Raw genomic sequence first — 24,740 nt, 5'->3', positions numbered from 1 at the left:
GCATGAAAGCATTGATACCCAAGGATCCCTGATCTCTCCTACAACTGAAGAATCGATGAACCTTCACACGGCAAGAAGTTGTCAGCAGGTCAAAGAATCGAAGGCCCCAGTGATCCACTATCAGCTGAAATGTCTTGTCAGACAATACCCATTTTCCTGGGTCCAGACTCTCCCTGCTAAAATAAAACTACTCTTAACATTGTCTTTTGCTGCAATATGAGAGGCTGAGATCACCTGGAGATGAACTTCCACCCGTAAGTTGGTTTATTTCCTGCGACACTTGCTGCTCTTGGTTCTTCCTTGCTAATTGATGTAAGCCACTGTCATTGTGTTGTCCGACATTACTTGGACCACTTGACCCTGTAGTCTGTTGCTGAAATGCAAACATGCCAACTGGACCGCCTGGGCTTCCAGGCAATTGATGCTCCACCATTCCACCATTCTTGCGCCATTAGTTCCTGACAGTGAGCTCCCCAACCCTGGAGACTCACATCTGTCAAATCACCAGTCCAACAATGTCAGGGAAACTCCCTTTCTCAGATGATCCTCCTGCAACCACCACTGGAGGTGAAAGCAGATTTCTATCGGCAAGTGGAGCCAAACTGAATAGTACTGAGACTGTAGGTTCCAACGAGACAGCAGGGAGTGCTGAAGAGAATACATATGTGCTCTCGCCCACTGCACCACTTCCAGGGTTGCTGCCATCAAACCTGTAGATAGGCCCACACTGTCAGGCGTTCAGTGTTCACCAAAAGATACACTTGCGACATCAACTTCTGAATCCGAACTTCTGGGAGGAAAAGTTGTCCTGCCTCATGTTGAACCAAACACCCATAAACTCTAATGAATGTGATGGCTGAAGACTGCTCTTGGCTAGGTTCACTACCCAGTCGAATTCCTGCAACAAGGAGATCACCTTGTGGGTCACAAGGCGGCTCTCTTCCTGACAACTCAGCCAGTTGCCCAAATATGGGTGAACCAGGATTCCATCCTTTCTCAACTCTGCCACTACAATCACTATAACCTTGGAAAAGGTTCTGGGAGCAGTGGCTCCACCAAAAGGCAGCACCTGAAACTGATAATAGCGCCCTAACACCACAAAATGCAGAAAATGTTGGTGTTCCAATCGAATATGGAGGTAGGCCTTGGACAGATCTAGGGAGGTCAGAAATTCCCCTGCGTACATAGTCATTATCTCTGAGCACAAGGTTTCTATGCGAAAATGAGTCACCTGCAAATGATGGTTGACTTCTTTGAGATCCAGGATGGGATGAAAGGAGCCCTCCTTCTTGAGCACAACAAAATAAATGGAATATCATCCTGTACCTTCTTGAGATGTACCTCAGCCTGAGAAGCCTTGACAGCATAGATTCCACTGTCTGCTTCTTCTGCGGGAGTGGCAAGAAGATACCATGAACATGTCCCAGGGAACACTGCAAAATTCCATCGCATATCCTTCTCATATCACCTACAGAACCCACTGATCCGATGTGATCTCAACCCATCTCTGATAAAAGAGAGAGAGAGAGAAGTCCCCCCCTATCTCTTGTTCCTGAAGGTGGGTCAGCAAACCTTCATTGTAAGGCTTAGGAGGATCCGCACCTGAGCCTATGCCTTGCTTGGGCTGTCTGGGACGAAGGGACTGAGACCTGCCAAAAGGCCAAGTCCTCTGAAAGGTTGAACCTCTGTAGGGACGAAACTGCTTGGAGCCCCTGAGATGAGCCCTCATACCAAAGGGGCGCTGAAACTGCTTATCCTCCGGCAACCGAGGAACTGGGGATTCGCCCCATTTACAAGCCATAAGAACATAAGAAACTGCCATACTAGGTCAGACCAAGGGTCCATCACAAACCCAGCATCCTGTTTCCAACAGTGGCCAATCAAGGCTACAAGTAACTGGCAAGTACCAAACACTAAGTGGATCCCATGCTATTGATGCCTGTAATAGCAGTGGCTATTCTCTAACGGGCCGATACAGTAAAAACGCGGGACAGCGGCAAACCCCGCTCTCCTGTGCGCGTGATTCAGTATCTTTATTTAAATTAGGTCCGGTGGTAAAAAGAGGCGCTAGGGACACGCTAGTGTCCCTAGCGCCTCTTTTTTTAAGGAAGCGGTGGCTGTCAGCGGGTTTGACAGCCGACGCTCAATTTTGCCGGCGTCTGTTCTCGAGCCCGCTGACAGCCACGGGTTTGGAAACCGGATGCCGGCAAAATTGAGCGTCTGGTTTTCGACCTGACAGCCGCGGGCCCATTTTAAATTTCTTTTTTTAAATTTCTTACTTTTTAAACTTTTGGGACATCAAACTTAATATCGCACTTTCCCAGTGCCCGGAGAAATTTAGCGCCTACCTTTGGGTAGGTGCTAATTTCTGAAAGCAAAATTTTGCTTTCTAAATCACGCGGGAATACCTATTAGGGCCATCAACATGTATTTGCATGTTGCGGGTGCTATTAGGTTTGGGGGGGGTGGGTTTGGACGCACGTTTTGGATGCGCTATTACCCCTTACTGAATATGGGGTAAATCTAGCGTGTCCAAATGCCGGCTAACAGTGCGCTCCATCAGAGCGCACTGTACTTTATCGGCCCGTAAGTTAGCTTGGTTAATGGCAGTTAATGGACTTCTCCAAGAACTTATCCAAACCTTTTTTAAACCCAGCTACACTAACTGCACTAACCACATCCTCAGGCAACAAATTCCAGAGCTTAATTGTGCAGTGAGTGAAAAGGAATTTTCTCCGATTAGTTTTAAATATGCTACTTGCTAACTTCATTGAGTGCCCCCTAGACCTTCTATTAACTGAAAGAGTAAATAACCAATTCACATCTACCCATTCTAGACCTCTCATAATTTTAAAGACCTCTATCATATCCCCCTTCAGCCGTCTCTTCTCAAAGCTAAACTGCCTAACCTCTTTAGCCTTTCCTCATAGAGAAGCTGTTCCATCCCCTTTATCATTTTGGTTGCCCTTCTCTGTTCCCTCTCCAGTGAAACTATCTTTTTTGAGATGCGGTGACCAGAATTGTACACAGTATTCAAGGTGCGGTCTCACCATGGAGCGATACAGAGGTATTATGACATTTTCTCTTTTATTAACCATTCCCTTCCTAATAATTCCTAACATTCTGTTTGCTTTTTTGACTGCCACAGCACACTGAGCCGACGATTTCAATGTATTCTCCACTATGATGGCTAGAACTTTTTCCTGGGTGGTAATTCCTAATATGGAACTTAACATTGTGTAACTACAGCATGGGCTATTTTTCCCTATATGCAACACCTTGTACTTGTCCACATTAAATTTTATCTGCCATCTGGATGCCTAATCTTCCAGTCTCACAAGGTCCTCCTGCACTTTCTCACAATCCGCTTGTGATTTAATTACTCTGAATAATTTTGTATCATCTGAACATTTGATTACGTCACTCGTCATATTCCTTTCCAGATCATTTATAAATATATTGAAAAGCACCAGTCCAAGTACAGATCCCTGAGGCACAGTGTTTACCCTTTTCTACTGAGAAAATTTACCATTTATTAATCCTACACTCTATTTCCAATCCATAAAAGGTCCTATCCCATGACTTTTTAGTTTTCTTAGCAGCCTCTCATGAGGGATTTTGTCAAACACTTTCTGAAAATCCAAATACACTACATCTACTGGTTCACCTTTATCCACATGTTTATTAACCCTTTCAAAAAAATGAAGCAGATTTGTGTGATAAGAGTTCCCTTGGGTAAATCCATGCTGACTGTGTTCCATTAAACCAAGGCTTTCTATATGCTCTGTGATTTTGATCTTTAGAATATTTTCCACTATTTTTCCTGGCAGGCTCACTGGTCTATAGTTTCCCCGGATCACCCCTGGAGGTCTTTTTAAATATTGGAGTTTCATTGGCCACCCTCCAGTCTTCAGGTACAATGGATGATTTTAATGATAGGTTACACATTTTAACTAATAGATCTGAAATGTCATTTTTTAGTTCCTTCAGAACCCTGGGATGCATACCATCCTATCCAGGTGATTTGATACTCTTTAATTTGTCAATCTGGCCTGTCAAGGGTGATGAAGCAGATTCTTCTGCTTCATCACCCTTGAAAACCATCTCCACAACCGGTATCTCCCCAACATCCTCATTAGTAAACTCAGAAGTAAAGAATTAATTTAGGGGTAGATTTTCAAAGAAGCATGCGGGCGTACATGTGCATGCGCTACCCAGCGCGCGCAGGTGTGTGCATGTTATAAAATCGGGGGATGGCGTGTGTAAACACCCCCTCCCTCCCCCATGCGGGTAAATCCTCTGGATTTACATGAGTAGGGCTTTTAAAATCCACCCCTTAGTTTTTCTGCAATGGCCTTATCTTCCCTCAAAGCCCCTTTAACCCCTTGGTCATCTATCGATTCAACCGACTCCCTCACAGGTTTCTTGCTTCAGATATATTTTAAAAAGTTTTTATTATGAGTTTTTGCCTCTACTGCCAACTTCATTTCAAATTATCTCTTAGCCTGCCTTATCAATGTTTTACACTTAATTTGACAATGCTTATGCTTTTTCCTATTTTCTTCAGATGGATCCTTCTTCAAATTATTGAAGGATTTTTTTTGGCTCACCTCACAACTATGCTGGTAATTGTTTTGCCTTCCTTCCATCTTTCTTAATGTGTGGAATACATCTAGACTGCGCATCTAGGATTGTATTTTTAAACAATCTCCATGCATGTTGTACACTTTTAACCTTTAGAGCTGCATCTTTCAGTTTTTTTTCTATTTTCCTCATTTTAACAAAGTTTCGCTTTTGAAAATTTATTTTTAGACCTGTAGATTTACAAATTGTCCCCTTCCAGTCATTAGTTCAAATTTGATCATGTTATGATCACTATTGCCAAGTGGCCCCACTACCATTACCGCTCTCACCAAATCCTGCGTTCCACTAGGAATTAAATCTAAAATAGCTCCCTCCCTCATTGGTTCCTGAACCAATTGCTCCATGAAGCAGTTGTTTATTCCAACCAGGAATTTTATGTCTCTAGCATGTCCTGATGTTACATTTATCCAGTCAATATTGGGGTAATTGAAATCTCCCATTATTACTTCACTGCCAAATTGGTTAGCTTCCTTGATTTCTCTTAGCATTTCATCAACTGCCTGACTAGGTTGGCCAGGTGGACTGTAGTATACTCCTATCACTATACTCTTACCCAACACACATGGGATTTCTACCCATATATATATTCTACTGAACATTTAGTCTCTTATATGATCTTTATCCTGTTGGTCTCTATACCCTCCTGGACATAAAGTGCCACCTCCCCAAGTTGATCCTCCCTATCACTGTGATATAATTTGTACCCTGATATAACACTGTCCTACTGGTTATCCTCCTTCTTCCAGGTCTCTGAGATGCCAAATATGTCTATCTCATCATTTACTGCTATACACTCTAACTTTTCCATCTTACTTCTTATATTTCTGGCATTGGCATACAGACATTTCAAAATGCTTTTTTTGTTTGCATTAACCACCTGCTTTTCAGTTGATAGGGATAATTTTGAATTCTTTAGTTCAGATGATTCTTTACTTATAGGCACATGGACTGCATTTGCTTTTATTGCAATCTCTCTGTTGGGATGCCTTGACTCTCCTGTTTCATTAGTATCCTTCAAAGAGACATTCCTCCAAGTATCTTTCAAAGACACATTCCACTGCTGAGTTACTTTTGGCTTTCCCCTTTGTTCTAGTTTAAAAGCTGCTCTATCTCCTTTTTAAAGGTTAGTGCCAGCAGCCTGGTTCCACTCTGGTTAAGGTGGAGCCCATCCTTTCGGAAATGTCTCCTCCATCCCCAAAAGATTCCCCACCTCCTTACAAAGCCAATTCCCTCTTCCCTGCACAATTGTCTCATCCACGCCTTGAGACTACGGAGCTCTGCCTGCCTCTGGCGCCATTTTCTCCAACTCGCTCCCAAACAAGAGCGAGCTTTTAAAAGGCAATTTTTTAAGATTAGTTTTGGAGGTTGCATCGGCTGACCAATTTCACAGCCATAACTGATGCCTGGCCGCTATTACCAAAGCCACTCCTCTAGCCGAGGTATGGACTAAATCGCAGCTCGCATCTGCTAAAAAGGCAGCGGTGGCAGGTTCCATAGCTGCTTTGGAATTCACTCCAGAATCATCAACCTCCTGAGAGAAAGCAGACAAGAGCGAGCCACCAGGGCACAACAGGATGCTATCTGCAATGTCATAGCACTGCTTCAAATGCTTGCTTAAGGATGGCCTCAATCCTTCTATCATGCACATCCTTCAAGGTTGCTCCTCCCTTCACGGGGATAGTCATCCGCTTAGAGATGGCACAGACAAGTGCATCCGCTTTCAGTAAATGCAGATGCTCTCGCACCACTGGATCCAGGGGGTACAGACCTTCCTATGTCCGACCCCCTTTGAAATTTGCCTCCGGGGAGTCCCATTCAAGATCAATCAAGTCTTGAATCGCTTCCATAACGGGGAAAACACAGGAGGCTTTATACAAGGAAACTAAAATAGGATTTTTCTTTGGCTCAGATATGGAATCTGCCCCAGGAACTTCCAGCATCTTCCAAGACTGGGAAATCAGGGCCGGCAGCTCATCTCTATGAAAGAACTGCAACACAGTCCTATACAGTTCCAGTCTCGGAAGAATTTCCCCCATCTTCCAGAGTCAGGATCTGCCTCATCATCCGTGCCATCTGAATTCCTGTTGGGAATACCTGCAGCTAACTGAGGTGTGCTTCGGCACTTAAACATAGAACATAAAACACCTCCTGAGAATCTGACCTGACAGGATTGGGCGGGGCTGAGGACTGCGCCTGAAGAAAGGATTGCAATCCTTGAAAAAATTCTACCCAAGAAAAGGCAGAAGGATCCATGCTAATGCTAAAACCAGAAGTCACTTGTGCGAGGTCCCCTGAGCTGCTATTCCCTGCGGAGGAACCAGTCAAGGGAGTTCCAAGGTCAGGCGTTCCTCCGTACAAGTCCTTAATGGGGCCATCATCAGGCTAGGGAGAACCAGGCATAGCAAAATCAGAGTAAGATAATTCTCCCTGAGCCTCTAAGCAGTGCTGACACATAGAAACATAGAAATGACGGCAGAAGAAGACCAAACGGCCCATCCAGTCTGCCCAGCAAGCTTCACACACTTTTTTCTCTCATACTTATCTGTTTCTCTTAGCTCTTGGTTCTATTTCCCTTTCACCCCCACCATTAATGTAGAAAGCAGTGATGGAGCTGCATCCAAGTGAAATATCTAGCTTGATAAGTTAGGGGTATTAGGGGTAGTAACCGCCGCAATAAGCAAGCTACACCCATGCTTATTTGTTTTACTCAGACTATGTTATACAGCCCAGACTGAGATGCCCGATTATGACAGGCAACACAGAGAGAAAGGTACTTAGGTTTCTTAGTCACTGGCACCATTATTTCATCAGTATACTTAACAGGCGACTGAAGATGTGCGTCCAGCTGATTCGCGCTGAAATTAATTAAATTAAAATTAAATTAAATTAAAATTAAAGTGTACAAAATTTGGGGCGTACTTTTGTTCGCGCAACCGGCGCAAACAAAATCCGGGGTTGGCGTGTGCAAGGCTGCGCAAAATTGGCAGCCTGCACGCGCAGCCTGCCTCCGTTCCCTCCGAGGCCGCTGCAAAATCGGAGCGGCCGCGGAGGGAACTTTCTTTCCAGCACCCCCCACCTTCCCTTTCCTTCCTCTAACTAACCTGCCTCCCAGGCCCTAATTCCTCCCCCCCCACCTTTATTTCAAAAGTTACGCCTGCCTTGGGCAGGCGTAACTTGCGTGCGCCAGCACACCATGTTCTGGTCCGGAGGCTGCGTCCACGCCCCCGGAACGCCCCTTGGCCAGAACCACGCCCGTGGCCCCACCCCGGAATGCCCCCGATGACGCGCCCCCCCCAGGAAAGCCCCGGGACTTATGCATGTCCCTGGACTTGCGCACCCCGCCGAGCGTATGCAACATAGGCTCGGCGCGCACAGGGGGTGGAAGGAGAAGCTTTTTCAGGGGTTACGTGTGTATCTTACGCGCGTACCCCTTTGAAAATCTGCACCTTTATGCGCATAAAAGTTAGGCGCCCTAAGTCTATGCACCGCAAAACTAATGCTGACACCACGCCAAACCTGGGCGCACAACTGATAAGTTTTAGACTTTAGACAAAAGCTTGAGAGCATTCAGAAATGTACTCAACCCACTGGTCTAAAAGCTCTTAGAAGATTTCTGGGATTCACTAATTATTACAGAACCTTCATAAAGAATTACTCCTCATTGATTGTGCCATTAACAGCTCTGACAAAGAAAGGTGCCAATGTTGCCAATTGGACTATAGAGACTGTCACTGCATTTCAAAAGCTGAAGGATGCTTTCTTTACTAAGCCACGTCTCCATCATCCGGATCCTGCACGCCCCTTCATCGTGGAGGTTGACGCCTCAGATGTTGGCGTAGGGGTAGTGCTAAGTCAGAACAGTGACTCCAAGATCCTATGTCCATGTTCCCTTTTCTCCAGACGCTTCACGCCAGCAGAAAGAAACTACGGCATTGGAGATAAAGTGCTGCTGGCGATAAAGATAGCGTTCGAGGAATGGCATCCCTGGCTTGAAGGCACTCAACATCAAATCACGGTTTTTACAGACCATAAAAACCTAGAATACCTTCACCATGCCCAACGCCTCAACCATAGACAGGTGAGATGGTCCCTGTTCTTTAACAGGGATTTCGTCTTGAAATACCGACCTGGAGATAAAAACATTAGAGCGGATACCCTATCTCACTCCTTCATATCTGAAGACATACCTGATGCTCCGCAACACATTATCAACCCAGAGAGAATCATTCTTTCTGCTACTCACCCAGTGCCTTCGGGCAAAACTATTGTGCCTAACAACTTCCAGAAGAAACTACTAGTGTGGGCTCACGACTCTAAATTGGCTGGACATCCCGGTCAATGGAGAACTCTGGTGAAGCTACAGAAATACTACTGGTGGCCGTCGATGAAAGAAGACACGTTTGCTTACGTAGCGGCCTGTGCCAACTGTGCCAGACAGAAACTTCCGCCCGGACATCCTTGGGGCCAGCTTCAACCACTGCCAGTGCCAGACGAGCCCTGGACTCACATCACCACGGACTTTGTGGTAGACTTACCACTCTCTGGAGGCAACAATACCATCTGGGTAACAGTGGATCGTTTCTCAAAGATGGCTCACTTTGTGGCTTTTCCTGGCTTACCAACTGCTAGTGAACTTGCAAAGCTTTTCATGAGCCACATTTTCCGCCTGCATGGCATGCCGAAACACTTAGTCTCAGATAGAGGTGTACAATTCACAGCCAAATTCTGGAAGGCTTTGTGCAAGAAGTCAGATATCTCTCTCGACTTCACTTCATCCTACCATCCTCAATCAAATGATCAAACTGAGAGGATGAACTGTACTCTCAAGCAGTTCCTCCGTGCCTATGTTGGTTCACGTCAGAATGACTGGGCTGAACTGTTACCATGGGCCGAGTTTTCCATCAACTCACATCCAGCAACATCTATTGGATCTTATGTTCTTATGTTCTTACCATTCAAAGTGGTATATGGACGACTATCTTCACCACCTTTGCCACTTCCGCTGTCAGTGTCTTCCCTGGCAGCTCAAGCTACTGCTGATGAGATTCAACAACTTTGGAAGAAGACCAAGGAGATGCTCATTAAAGTTGGAATCCGAGCTAAAAGGGGCTATGACGCCCATCACTGCAAGGCTCCTGACTTCAAGCCTGGTGATAAAGTCTGGCTGTCAACAAAACACCTTAGACTCAAGCTACCATCAGTTCACTCATGCTATGTTGGACCTTTTCCCATCCTCCGACGTCTGGGCAACCTCTCCTACAGTCTCAGACTTCCCCCAGCAATGAACCATAACGCGTTTCACATCTCTCTATTGAAACCGCGCATTCTCAACAAATTCAGCAACAAGACACCAGATCCCCCTCCTGTTGATGCAGAAGAGGACATCGAGTACAAAATTGATGCAATACTTGATGTAAGGAAGAGAGGCAGAGTTTGGGAATACCTCCTGTCATGGGAGGGCTATGGACCAGAAAATAACTCGTGGGAACCTATGGCTAATATCATGGACAAAGAGATGCTGAATTAGTATCACCGATCGCATCCTTGGAAACTAAGACCAGGTAGGGGGTCTGGAGGAGGTCCTTTGAAGGGGGTACTGTTGTGTCCGTCGGACTCAGACGGCTTTGTCCTACTTACCTCACCTCAATATTTGCTTTCTCCACCAGCCTCGGGAAAATGGCGACCGCCACTTCTGTTTGCCACTTCTCCGGCGTCCCCGGAACGACCATGGCAAGGCATTCCACCATGATTCAACTGAGGGCCTCCTAGGGTGCGCGTGCACACGCTACCCACGTCATTCCAGCGTTGGCGCGAACCTCGGGGGCGTCCCCCTCGAGTGATGTCACACCATCCGGGTATTTAGCCTGCCCATTTGCTGACTGACTTTGAGTTAGCAAGGATTGGATTCGTCCGGTCTAAGCTGCTCTGCCGCTTCTTAGTATAGCTGTGTTTAAAAGGGGATTGGATAAATTCTTGGAGGAGAAATCCATTACCTGCCATTAAGTTCACTTAGAGAATGGCCACTGCCATTGGCAATGGTAACATGGAATAGACTTGGTTTTTGGGTGCTTGCCAGGTTCTTATGGCCTGGATTGGCCACTGTTGGAAACAGGATGCTGGGCTTGATGGACCCTTGGTCTGACCCAGTATGGCATTTTCTTATGTTCTTGCTGCTGCTAGAAGCTCTCTCTACCCTCTGGGATTCTTCTAACATGGGTACCCGCTCCTCGGGGGCCCTATGCTTCTTTCCAGGTGCCTATACAGTATCCAGGTACTTGCTCCTCGAGGGCCTGAGTTGTCTACCTTGGTGCCTGCTACCAATACTTCTACCTGCTGGGAACTCCACCATTACAGCTACAAGAGTGTGAGTAATCTAACATCTACCAGCCTGTCTCACCTACAGCTCCTCATTGGAAATCTGCATCGGAGCTCCCTATACCACCATTGTGGGATGGGTCTCCTCAGCCGAAGACCCAAGACTGCTGCTGCAGGAATCTGCTCACTACTGCCACCTCTGGTGAACTCTACAAGCTGTACAATAATATCTATCTCTGTGTTTGTGCATCTGAGTCTAGTACTGCAGCTCCCCGCGGGGCTCCTCCCTGTGGGAGTGGCCATCACTGCAGCACCTAAGAATCCACCAAACACCTCAAAACCTTAACAATAAGTAAAAATATTCCTTAATGGGATTGACTTATTTTACAGTAAGTTTTTGCTTAGAGGTAAAAAGCAGATATATTCTGCTGAATTTCTAGAGGTTGCTGTTTGAGACCAATGTAAGTCAGCCAAATCTTTATTAGTTTTAATTACTGGGTGTTTGATGTATCAGCTGTTTTGAAATATTTTATTGGTATTTATTTCATATGTTTTTAATTATTCAATGTTCTATTCATTCGATTTTTTTTTAGAACATAAGAACATAAGAGGTTGCCATACTGGGTCAGACCCAGCATCCTGTTTCCAATAGTGGCCAATCCAGGATACAAATACCTGGCAAGTACCCACATATTAAATAGATCCCATGCTGGTAATAAGCAATGGCTATTCCCTAAGTCAGCTTGACTAATAGCAGTTTTTTTTAAATCCAGCTATGCTAACTGCCTTAACCACATCCTCTGGTAACAAATTCCAGAGCTTAACTGTGCATTGAGTGAAAAAGAATTTTCTCCAATTTGTTTTAAATATGCTACTTGCTAACCTCATGGAGTGTCCCCTAGTCCTTCTATCATCTGAAAGAGTAAACAACTGATTCACATTTACCCAATCTAGCCGTTTCTCCAAGATGAAAAGCCCTAATTTCTATACCCTTTCATGAAAGGGGAGCCATTCCAACTCCTTTATCACCCTTCTTTGTACCTTCTCCAGTGTATCTACAACATTTTGAGATGCGGCAACCAGAACTGAACACAGTACTCAAGGTGTAGTCTTACAATGGAGTGACACAGAGGCATTCTGACATTCTCTGTTTTATTTGTCATTCCCTTCCTAATAATTCCTAACATTCTTTCTGGTTTACATGAAACCTAATATCATGTAACTACAACATGGGTTATTTTTCCCTATAAGCATCACCTTGCACTTGTCCACATAAAATTTCATCTGCTATTTGAATGCCCAATCTTCCAGTCTTGCAAGGTCCTCCTGCAATTTATCACTATTAAGTATGAATAGTTTTGTGTCATCTGCAAATCTGATCACCTTACTCATCATTCTCCTTTCTAGATCATTTATATATATATTAATAAGCACCAGGCCAAGTACAGATCCTGAAGAACTCCACTGTACAGGCCAATTACAGATCCTGAAGAACTCCACTGAGAAAACTGATCGTTTAATCCTACTCTCTGTTTCCTGTCTTTTAACTAGTTTGCAATCCACAACAGTACATTGCCTCCTATCCCATGACTTTTTAATTTTCTTAGAAGCCTCTCATTAGGGACTTTGTTAAATATCTACTGAAAATCCAGATACACTAAATCTATTGGCTCACCTTTATCCACATGTTTATTAGCCTACTAGAAAATCTAGCAGATTTGTGAGGCAAGACTTCCCTTTGGTAAATCCATGCTGATTGTGTTCCACTATTCCATGTCTATCTATATATTTCCACAATTTTTCCTGGAGCACTTTTTAAATATCGGGGTTACACTGGCCACACTGGCCACCTTCCAGTCTTCAGGTACAATGGACAATTTTAATGATAGGTTACAAATGTTCCGCAGGAGATGGACCCTTGGGCCGAGGTGGGGTTGACGCTACCCGTAGGAAGGATCCTCGGGTCCCCACCGTTGGCAGGCGGAGTGGGCTGACTGATGGAGGCTGGCTGGAGCTTCACCAATACCAGCCCTCGTTCTCTGCGGGTTGAGCCTTTGGGTACGGGGCTGGCTGGAGTTAGGTGGGCCTCCATATGTAGTCGTCACTGAGAAGATGGAGAGGTAAGCCTAGAGGCAGCAACAGCAAAACTGAAGAGTCTGTACTGGACGAGGTGGAGACCTGGGTGCCAACAGCAACCAAAGTCTGACAGGGGGCACCCGAGCAAGAACAGTCCGAAGCCTGAAAGGCCAAATCCAGGACGTAGACAGTAGAGGCATCGTAGAACAAGCTGGAGTCAGGGCAGATGGCAATCAAGGAGCAGTGGCAAGATAAGGCTAAGGTCAAATCCAGGAGAGAAGCAACAGCATAGTAAGACGAAGCAGAGGTCTGGACTAGGAGATGATCAGTAGCTTGGTCAGGCAAAGCAGAGGTCTGGACTAGGAGATGATCAGTAGCATAGTCAGGCAAAGCAGAGGTCTGGACTAGGAGATGATCAGTAGCGTAGTCAGGCAAAGCAGAGGTCTGGACTAGGAGATGATCAGTAGCGTAGTCAGGCAAAGCAGTGGTCAGGTCCAGGAGAAGATCAATAGTGTAGTCGGGCAAAGCAGAGTTCGGGTCCAGGAGAAGATCAATAGCGTGGTCGGGCAAAGTGGAGGTCGGGTCCAGGAGAAAATCAATAGCGTAGTCAGGCAAAGCGGAAGTCGGGTCCAGGAGATCAGTCTGTAGGAACAGACTGGGAAGCAGGAAACACAGGAACAGAGAAGACGAAACTAGGAACAGGAACTCGAAGGAAACAGGAACCGAGAACACGAAGGAATCACCAGGAGGCAATGAAATACATGACCAGTGTGGAAACCTGTTGCAAAGGTGACTAACAGGAGCTGAGCCCGGCCTTATATACCGGAGCTTCAGCGACATCATCATCTGGGGCCGCGGCCAAGTTCCCGCCGTGGGCTCTTTAAAAGAGTTAGTGATGTGCGCACCTAGGGAGGAGTACAGCGCTGGATGGTGGCATCTCTCCACGGGCCACACGAGAGTCCCACCGCGGAACACAGGAGTTCGTCATAGCATCAGGAGCACCAGGGGTGGCCCGAGGACGGAACCGGCGGCCTCCCACTGCGAGGGAAGTGGAGCCAGATGCTGGATTAGGCAGCAGAGGGTAAGAGGGCCTGGCCGTGGGCCTGCTGCGGCCGGCACACACAACAGTACCCCCCCTTATGCCCCCCCCTTGGAGGTCTTGGTTTGCCCGGATGGGCACGATGAAACTGGGGGAGGAGGTTTTTATCCAGGATGGTATGAACTGGTTCCCACAAATTTTCTTCTGGGCCATAACCCTCCCAGGAAAGGAGGTGTTCCCACCGGCGGCCCCTACGGCGAACATCTAGAACTTCATGGACCTTGTAAGTAGTCGGGCTCCGCAACAAGCTGGGATGGTTCGGGAACCTTGCGCAAAGGTTCCCGAACCTGAAGGATTACTGGCTTCAGAAGTGATATATGGAACGTATTGAGGATTCCCAAAGTTGGTGGCAGCCGAAACTGGCACGTAACAGGTCCAACACGACTGATGACTGAAAATGGTCCGATGTATCTCGGTGCAAACCTTTTGGAAGGTATCTTAAGCCGAATGTACCGTGTACTCAACCAGACTTTCTGGCCAGGGAGGAACTCAGGAGCAGAGAATCGATGAATATCCGCAGACTTCTTGGCCCGGGATGTGACTTGGTGTAGGCGAAGATTTGTCTGATTCCAGAGTGCCTTGAGGGCATCTGCAGTAGCTTGTGCAGCAGGAGAAGGTACTGATAATGGTATGGGTAGAGGTGGTAGAGGTTGCTTACCATAAACAATGGAGAAAGGTGATGCGCCTGTGGCAGTGGCAATATGGGGGATGTGGGAGAACTCCGCCCAAGGAAGGAGTTCGGACCAGTTGTCTTGGTGGTCATTTATATAGGCGTGAAGGAAGGATTTCAAGGAGCGATTCATTCACTCAGCTTGTCCATTGGCTTGAGGATGATAAGATGTGGTTAGGCTGATGTTAATTCCAAACTTACTGCAAAGAGCGCGCCAGTAACGTGCGACAAACTGTGGACCTCTGTCAGAAATAATGTCCTTGGGTTAGCCGTGCAGCCGAAATATGTGGAAGAAGGACAGCCCATTTTGTCCCATTACCAGGTTTACCTTCTGGAGCAGAAGGTAAACCTGGTAATGGGACAAAATGGGCTATTTTTGAAAACCTATCGATGGTAACCCCCTTGGATAGTGGTAAGTCCACAATGAAATCCATGGAGAGATGCATTCACAGTTCTTCGGGAGCTGGAAGTGGTTGAAGTAAACCCCATGGTTGACTGACTTGGGGTTTCTGTTGAGCGCAGGCATTGCAGGAATCAACGTACACTCTTGTGTCAGAGACCATAGTGGGCCACCAGAAGAACCGCTGGAGCAAGCCTAGAGTTCATGCTTGCCCTAGGTGGCCAGCAAACTTAGAATCGTGTGCCCATCGGAGAAATCTTTCACGGAGGCGACGGGGCACAACAGTTTTCTCAGCTAGGACTGGGTGAGTCGCAGACAAGCAGATACAAGCTGGGTCAAATATATGACTGGGTTCTTCGGGAATGTCTTTGGGTTCGAAGGAACGTGACAGGGCATCTGCCCGAAGATTCCTTCCAGCAAGACGATAGCGAACTTCAAAGTTGAACCTAGAGAAGAACAAAGCCCATCGGGCTTGACGGGCATTAAGGCGCTGGGCATGACTCAAGTGTTCAAAGTTTTTATGATCAGTAAATATCGTGAATTTGTGCTGAGCACTCTCTAACCAAGGGCACCATTCCTCCAGGGCTAATTTAATAGCAAGTAATTCTCAGTCTGCAATACTATAGTTTTGTTCTGTAGGGGAGAACTTGCAATAATAGAAAGAACATGGAACCAAAGCTCCAGATGTTGAATGTTGGCTCAGAAATGCCCCGGACCCGATAGCAGACTCATCCACTTCAACCAGAAAGGGGAGGTTTGGGTCAGGATGATGACAGCAGGGTCCAGCAAGGAAGGCCTCTTTGAGGCGCTGAAAAGCTGTAACGGCTTCCGGGGTCCAGTTCCGGGTATCTTGGCCCTTACGGGTCAACACAGCGAGAGGAGCCGCCAAGGTCGAATAATGGGAAATAAAATGGCGGTAATAGTTTGTAAATCCAAGGAATTGTTGTAATGCTTTAAGGCCCACGGGCCGAGGTCAATCTTGGATTCCTTTAAGTTTTTCAGGATCCATGGAGAATCCTTGCTGCGAGATTATATACCCCAAGAAGGGCAAACTAGACTTTTCAGAAAGGCACTTGTCCAACTTTGCAAAGAGATGGTTCTCACAGAGATGTTGAAGGACCATGCACACATCTGCATGGTGCGTAGCAAGATCCTTAGAAAAGACAAGAATATCATCTGGTATTATAAATGCATAATTTCTAATTGTATAAGGAGAAGATGAAGGCCATGCTCTTTCACTCAACGCACAAACTCTGGAATTTGTTGCCAGAAGATGTGGTTAGTGCAGTTAGTATAGCTGTGTTTAAAAAAGGATTGGATAAGTTCTTGGAGAAGAAGTCCATTACCTGCTATTAATTAACTTGACTAGATAATAACCACCGCTATTACTAGCAACGGTAACATGGAATAGACTTAGTTTTTGGGTACTTGCCAGGTTCTTATGGCCACTGTTGGAAACAGGATGCTGGGCTTGATGGACCCTTGGTCTGACCCAGTATGGCATGTTCTTATGTTCTTATGTGACTGGATGGGCACTGACACCTAGTGGCTGGATTGGGGGTCCATGATTGCTGGGTTCTGAAGAGAGTCCTGCTGCATGGCCTTCAGCCCAGGACGGACAATGTAATGACTGGAGTAAATAAAGTTGGGAAAGGTTATAAAATAAGGGGAAAAAGATCCCTGGTAATTGTACATGAAGGATCATGATGCCAGGATCTCTGTACTGTTTCCAACTGAGCTGGAAGTCCAAAGGAGCAGGAGAAAACTTCTGGGTCAAAACCCCCTTCATTTATCAGAATCTCCCAGCTCGTGGTATTGCATGTTATGTTCACATCGAGAGCGCACTTTTTCATTTGGCCATAGATTAGAAATGACCTGGCTATAACTCTTCTCATCTGTCACGTCCCATCTCCTTACGGCCCAATTTCTTCACCTTTGCTGTCTTCTGGCACTCCTCCTCTCCTCCCCCTCCCCCCGCCCCTGTAGATGTCTTCTAACACCACACTCACCCATCTCCCATCCCTGCAGTTCCTTACTTTTCTTCCCATCTGCTTTTCAAGGCCTCTCACCATCTGCCGATGCCTCTGAGTCACGTCACTTCATCCCTTGTTGATGCCTAAAATCCTGCACACACACCCTCCCATTCTTTCTGTCTTCTTGCCCCCTAAATTGGGGGGGACCCTCCACTGCGTAACCACTCTGAGCCCTCCTGCTCCTCAGTTTGCTTCTTCTTCCCTGATGATGCTTCCACCCTCAGCCATGTCTCCTACTCTAGTGATGCTCCTCCTCCTCCTCACACACCCCCATCACAAAACGGTATGTGCTCAAGTGTTTTATTCCTGAACAATTCTTTTCTTCTCATTTCAGTACTAATCAGTTTTCTTTTTCAAGAGGTGAAAGAACTGAAGTATGACATTTTATTCCCTTAGGGGTAGATTTTTAAAGTTATGTGCGGGCGTAGATTTGTTAATAAACTGGGATTACTACTAGTGAAGGATTTAGGATTTTGGTAGCCTTAAGCACTGTTGGTGCTGTCACGCCCCTCCACCCCCCCTCGACACTGAATAACAAGAAGCAGAAGTTCCAAGGCACAGTCCCTTAGTTTCCTGTGGCAGCTCAAGGATAAATCATGAGGCATAAATTAAACAATTCTGAAGCACACTGGCAAACATTTCCATCTTTTATATTACATTATAAAAATAGTTTTACACTATAGCTATAATTATTTTATTTTTAATGAGTGAAGAAACAAGATCTGAAGTTTCAATACAGGGAGGAGACCTCGGGAGAAGGGAAGAGGTAGGGAGGATATTCAGTAATGGGGTGAGGAAAAGAGGGAGCAGTGTGAGAGGGAAAGAGAAGTAGGGATGGGGATTCTTTGTCTGCTGCAGGCTCTCCTGTTCCCTGCATGCTGCCTGGATGGGAGGGACCGGATTAGGAAACAGAGGGCTGCTGAGGCAACAAATCTTCAGCCAGCCTGCTGCCCCCCCCCCCCTGATTTCTGCCGCCCTAGGCTCAGGCCTAGTGTGCCTATTGACAAATCCAAGCCTGACTGCTAATTCTCTAAACTCTCCAGCTATTTAGTATGAAACGATAGATCTCGCCATGCTCTTACGATGTTAGCTGTGGGGTAGGAATGATGTAACAATTCCTCAACTGAGATATTATAAATTTGACTAACAGAAAAACAGTGAGGTCACTTCTCAGCTTCAAAAGCTCCTCCACTGAAGCTATAGGGGGAGTAATAAAACATAAAAACATGTATTTTGTTCCATAACTGTTTATAATTTTATAGTTGACTCTAGGAGGTCTCTCACATTTTCCATTAGCAGCCAGAAAAGGGCCTGCCTATCGTTTTATTATGATTGAGACAGCTCCCCTAACATGCTTTTCTTTTTAGACTCAGTAACTGGGTAGGAAAAAAAGGGTTTCATAATTAAAAAAATATAACAAAATATGACATGAAACAGGAAACCTTGGTAATATAGGATAAGATTTCATGAGCATAATGAACTGTTACTACCTACGTTGACCACGTGTACAATAATTCGCTGGTCACAGACAGTTACTAATGAAAGAAAATCAATAAAACCATGGCAATTTTAAAAAAAGTTCTGCTGAGAAAATTCACCATTCTTTTTAAAAAAAAGAGATTAAGTGATGTTTTTTTAGTACTCTAGGGGGACAACAATACACAGCTAACCACAAGGTGGCGCATACTGGGGCCAATGTAATAAGCTGCGGTAAACTTTATGTGCATCTGGTAGTATGCGCATTTTCACTCGCTAATCTTACGCATGTATTTAGTTCGACATTTACCATGAAAAAACGGGCACAAATCCGCTCAAAAAGCCGCTGCTGGTTTAGCACGAATCCATGATAAATGCCATGCAAAGGAAGCAATTAGCTATTCATGGGCAATGTAGAAAGCTGCACTGGCGTTGGTGCGGGGGTTTTTTTTTTGCCTGGGTCAGGGCAGGAGTTAAGTGTCATTGCCTGTCTGGAGGTCAAATAATAAGCGGCAGAAGCCAGAAGAGAGGGCGGAGAGGGACAGGCACATGTCAGAAATGCTGAATGCTGAAAGCTCTCTGTTGCTAACCCCGACTTCACTTTTACCTTGCAAGTCACTGCATTGAGAAATGTGTAGTCACTGCTGTACCCTTGAACAGATAACTCCTGATACGTGGTCAGTGATGGATGATGAAGGGATTACACATTGCTCTACCCATCTTCAGTCCCACTCCCAGACCACTAACTTCTTTACTGTCTTATGAAAGGGGAAGGCTTTCAACCGAGAATCAATCATGGGTCACCACATTAATGTGGGCTTATGAGCCGTTTATTACATAGGGCCTTCAGCGTGCGTATCTGCGCAGATATTTTTATTGCGCTGATTTTGTGTGTGTACCTCTTTTGCATGCCAATCCCTTATTATATCCCGTGGAGGCATCTGCTATTGCCGGGCATACTAAAAAAAATATGCGCTTAAAAAATAGCACCGATTTCACTGCGGGTCTTATTACATTGGCCTCACCGTTTAGTAGTTTGTGTGTCCCTCACTCATGTTTGCATGCACAAGTCTTGTCTGCTAGCAAAGAGTGACACTACTCAGATAAATCTTCTATTCCATGGCAGTTCAAGGTGGACTCTTCTTCAGATAACAGCCAGCTAAGAACAACGTCTAACCAGGAAATCCCAAAAGTAAAGACAAAGCATCCCCAAGCAGACCAAAATTTCCACATTCCTGGGGTGGGGGAATCTCAGCATGAAGCTGAACAATTTTGACATTTTCCAGACAAATGGAAATGGCACTTTCATTCTTTAAGGGTCTCCAATAAACCCCTCTTACTGCTGTCCATATCTCATCAGCATATTTTATGAATCAGTACTTGAAAAAAATTTTTTTTTCTTCTAAACCATTAGTCAAAATAAAACTTTTTGAAACAGGATTCTAAATCACAGTGCCTCAGGACAACCAAAGAAACTTTTGCTTATAGACTGGGTGAGCTGGTGTGATTCATGACAGACAGATGTTCAGCAAATGACACAAACCATCGTTTTCTCTTTTGATCTCTTCTTGCAACCGCGCAGTCACTGAAATGCAGATGCGAGGATCCCAGAATATATCTGCCCCTCGTTACACTGCAGAAACGGGAGCAAAATGTAATCAGAGGCTTCCTACCCTAGCAAGGGCCTCTTCAATTGTTATCATCTTCTCTTTCACCATCATCATCAGCTGGATCCGTTCCTCATCGCTCATCGTGATCTCACTGGCCACGTAGCCAACATCCTCCCCTGTTCAAGAGCAAAAGAAAGTGGACAAGTCACAAGAGGATTGTGACCACTTCCTATTTCTTTAGTTAACTAAAAGCGTGCATGTTTCCAATTTGTTGAGGCAACTCGGCAGAACACAGCTGGAAAAAAAAAAAATGATGTAGTGAGTCAAACAAAAAAATGAAATAAGAAACACAATTTCTCATGAAACCCATGTCTTAATTTACCATTATCTTTCAAAGTCTGATGATATGCTCTTTTCATTTGCAGAGATCAGCAGTTTGGGAAGAATAATGTATTTTGGAACAGTAATACTGCTGTTATTATGAATGAAATTCTATGACAATCTCCTCTGCCTCTTGAAGAGCGCGCATCTCAGGCCCTCTTTCATATTCTTTTACTCTGCAACTGTGTACATCCACATCCTTGTAATCCAGTGCCTCGATGCAGATAACCAGAGACATAAGACAGCATGCATTTCTCCCCATGCAATGGCGGTCTGTGCTTCAGGCATCCCATAACAAACAGGTGTGCAGGTTGTAAGACATCAACTACTCAGTGTTAACGCAGAAGGAACCTTTTTGCTCCATCTAACATATTGCGGAAGCACTGAGACATAACACCAGCAAGATAAAGGATACAGGTAGGTCCAAATTCCTGATAAGGGAGCAAATGAAGTGAAAATGGATTTCAGTGGCGTTTGTACATTGTTGCAACATCCATAATGCGGTGCTATTTCTGTACTAATTCAGTGTTATTGATAGGCTAATGCAGTGCCCGCTTTTGTAACATTATTTATTCTAGTTTAGTTTTAAGGTGTCAGGCTGCAAGAGGTGGTAAAAAAAAAAATAAAAAAAATAACAATAATCATAAATTTCAGCATGGGAAGCATCCCTAATAACAATCTGATTCATTAACAACGGTAACTTTTAAAAAGGTGAGCACGTTTGTCGGCCCGCGCCCAGGAATGCAGTAATTGTATAACATACGCGCACACATGTGCACGTTATAAAATAGCCTCGACACATGTACATGTACACTCAATTTTAAATGGGACGCGCACATGTGCACAAATCCAGTAAATGGGGTCATTTTACAAGGGATGTGCGCCAATGCCATTCACCGTTTTTCCAGTTCCTTCTCAGTTCTCCTAATTAAGGGACAGAATTTCCAACCCCCCCCTCCTATTTTAATAGCCTCCCTTCCTCACTGTTAGCCCCGACCATTAAAACCCTAGGGCCAGATTTAATATCTACGCCCGATTTTATAACATGCGCGCTGCCGGCACGTGATCCCCCGGCACAGCCGCTGTGCAGGAGGCCTCGGTCCCGCCCCGGACTGGTACCCGCCCACATCCCCACCCCCTTCCCACCCCTTTTTCAAAGCCCCAGGACATATGCGCGTCCCCGGGGCTTGCGCCCATCGCCGGACCGATGCAAAATAGACTCGGCGCGCAGGGCTTTTAAAATCTGCCCCCTAGTGAACGGCCTACATTTTTTTTTTTTTAAACTTACGTCATCCGTAGCAGAAATAAAGTTATGCGGCAGGGGACCCCGGGGCGCCCCAGTGTGCGTACGTATGTATGCGCGAATTTCAAGTGTGAAAACCAGAACACCCATGGTCCATCCAGACTATGCCCATGCTCTGCCCTTTTTTCTAAGCTTTTCATTTGTGTGTGCAGCGGGAGATACGCGTGTATACGGGCGGCTTATAAAAATCTGCTCTGCGCGCACCGCCCCCAACGTGTGCACAGATCTCCTGGTTTTGGTGCACACTGGGCTTTTAAAATTCATCTTTTAAGGTTCCTCTCCAATTCTGCGTCTATGGGAAAGAAGCTTATTGAATCAGGACTTCATTCACAATAAAAAATTATTATTTGCCTTGCTGCTTCCTCTTGCTACTTTGGATTTCAATCAGAGATAACACTAAGTGAGAGCCAAGGCAAAAAGTATGATATACTTTTTTTTAAATTCTGATATAAAGTGATTCTGTAAATGACTGTAAATGTCAACTGTTGTGCAATATATTATGAATGACTGAGGCCAGTATACACACACTCCAATTTATTGCAGCATGCTGTCAGCCAACTTGAGTAAGTGGGACTCAAGTTTGATATCACATTTGGTTTCTGTTTGAAGCAGAAGGGAAGACCAAAACCCATTAGTGCTCTAGATCTAAGCAGAGCATAGAGGCATTGTATATTCTCCTCTAAAATGAATCCTCTCATTCCACAAAGAGAGGGCTTACAGTCCATTCTAAAATGTGCTTACTATTGTTGGACCCAGGATGGGTCAAGTTCTTAGCACAAGGCAGAACAGGCAAATGTAGGCAGGAAGGAATGGTTTCATCATTAATGCAGCAAACCTTGTAAATAATAAAAACCTAAAACAAATCTGTAAAGAATGAAGACTCCGTAGAACATAGTTTATTAGTTGACCACATATAGTATTGATTGACACCATGTGAAGGTTCCACAAGTACTTTCCCAGGCTTCTCGTAATAGGCACTGTAGATGTCCCTGGTGTGCTGTACTTTTGGAGTTATGGGTGTGGTGAAAGATTTGTAGTTGTTCTCACTGGTTCTTCTCCCTTTGACTGGTTGGATCTAGCATTCCTGTGTTCTGGAATACCCAAGATCAACTTTGATCTACTCTCTCCAACCCTTTCACTTCAGGGATTGACATACCCAAATGGAGAGGGTTCTTAATCCTCAGAGTGGTGGGTTCAGCTTCCCTCCTTTCTATACCCAAGCAACAAGCTCCTCTCCAAAGTCTCTTAAGTCTGTAAGGTAGCCTAATTGCTAACAAGTTTGGTTTTATGTCCTGCGGCTGACTCCGCAGGTGGCTTTTTCTTCTCTCTCCCATTTAATGGCCACCAAGTGTTTTTATGACCCTTTTCTCCTAGTTCTTGGTTGTAGTTTGGATGGGACTCTTGGCCCTATCTCCTTCCAGAGCCCTGCCCCTTAGGGCCCTACTCTGCCTCTTAACTATTTTTTCCCCTGCAACTTTACTGAAAAGACTTGTCTCACTGAGGGCCTTTTTCTCTGTTCCTCTTGCTTGTTGGTGGGGGATGTAGGCCCCGACACGTGTTGCTTTGCACCAGTTACAGTAGGTTTAAAAGGACACACAATGTCAACTATAGGATTCTACTATTTATGGTCTTGCAAGACTGACACCTTATATTATTGGTGTTCAGTGGAACCTTTTGTTTTTAAGCAGGAGGTTTGGTAATTTCATTCTGCAATGATTGTAACATCATCATGTTCCCAATGGGGTTGGATGGAAGGACTTTCACCACCTATCTTGTACATGTTCTCGGTCTCAGATAAAAGGCCAAAAATGGACCACCCTCAACTCAGGAATTTAGACACTGCTTGGATCTTAACCAAAAAGAAAAGACCCATAGCTGGATCTCTCTCTTCGGGAAAATACTCCACAATGCACATAAGCAGGGTTCTCAGAGACCCTCCCCCCTTTATAAATTTTCATTAACGGTACAAGGGGAAAACTCTATTGCAAGAAATAACCGTTAACCTGCTTGAGTTCTCAACCTCTGTGGTTAGAAGAGGGAACTCCTGTTGGCGTGTCCCTAAAGCAGTGGCTTTCAGTCAACAAAGCTGAAGGCCAAAAAATAAATGAGTCCTAAACAAGGAACGCTCTATAGCAAGGGCAGTATGCCCACTTAGAAACTGAGCTAACGGGCAGGAGAGTTTTGTTCCCACATCAAAATTCTGCTTATTGGTCTGTTAACGGCTGGGAATGCAACCGAGACAGCACTTGCAGTCCTCACGACAGCTGCACGCCCAGCTCTAGTCACTGCTGCTGTGAGCACACCTGCTGCTGGTGGTGCCAAGATCACACTTGTCTCGGGTTCTGGACGGAGTCAAAGCCCTTGACCCCTGTCCAAAGGACGAAAGCTGCTGGGTCTCAGTCTTGGACAACCTCCTACCCCTACATCATTAATGTCAGTGTTGAAATTGGGTCTTGGATGGACAGGGCCCTGAAAGCCCAATTTATTGGTAAACAATCTCTTGACAAATCAAGCCCAGAATGATCTGAATTCTGTGATTATCGGAATGGTACAGTACCTTTTGACGTCTGTCTCATTAGTCCTCTTTGGTTTTTTCGGAAATTTTGCCAAAAATACTTATTTTTCTTTTTCCAGTCTGCCTTCCCTAAAACAAAAACAAATCAAATCACAGTTAAGGATCATAAGCCGACCAGCAAGGATCTTACTCTGCAGTCAAAACATTCTTTAATTATT

At 45.3% G+C, this 24,740-nt stretch overlaps 1 protein-coding gene across 5 annotated transcripts in view; it reads right to left on the bottom strand.

The window, feature by feature from the left end:
• The window catches only part of SASH1 (SAM and SH3 domain containing 1), a 590,251-nt gene that overhangs the window by 155,865 nt on the left and 409,646 nt on the right, over positions 1-24,740 (bottom strand). For all 5 annotated transcript variants that reach the window (XM_029594048.1, XM_029594049.1, XM_029594045.1 and 2 more), the window contains exons 6-7: positions 24,565-24,651; positions 20,387-20,499 (exon numbers count right to left, since the gene is read on the bottom strand). In XM_029594048.1, the coding sequence (XP_029449908.1) occupies positions 20,387-20,499; positions 24,565-24,651 (200 nt within the window). The remainder of the gene's footprint in view (positions 1-20,386; positions 20,500-24,564; positions 24,652-24,740) is intronic.

Source organism: Rhinatrema bivittatum, chromosome 3, assembly GCF_901001135.1.
Source record: "Rhinatrema bivittatum chromosome 3, aRhiBiv1.1, whole genome shotgun sequence".
Taxonomy (NCBI): domain Eukaryota; kingdom Metazoa; phylum Chordata; class Amphibia; order Gymnophiona; family Rhinatrematidae; genus Rhinatrema; species Rhinatrema bivittatum.
The sequence above is the reverse complement of the archived record's forward strand: the minus strand, read 5'-3'. Positions and strand labels throughout refer to the sequence as shown.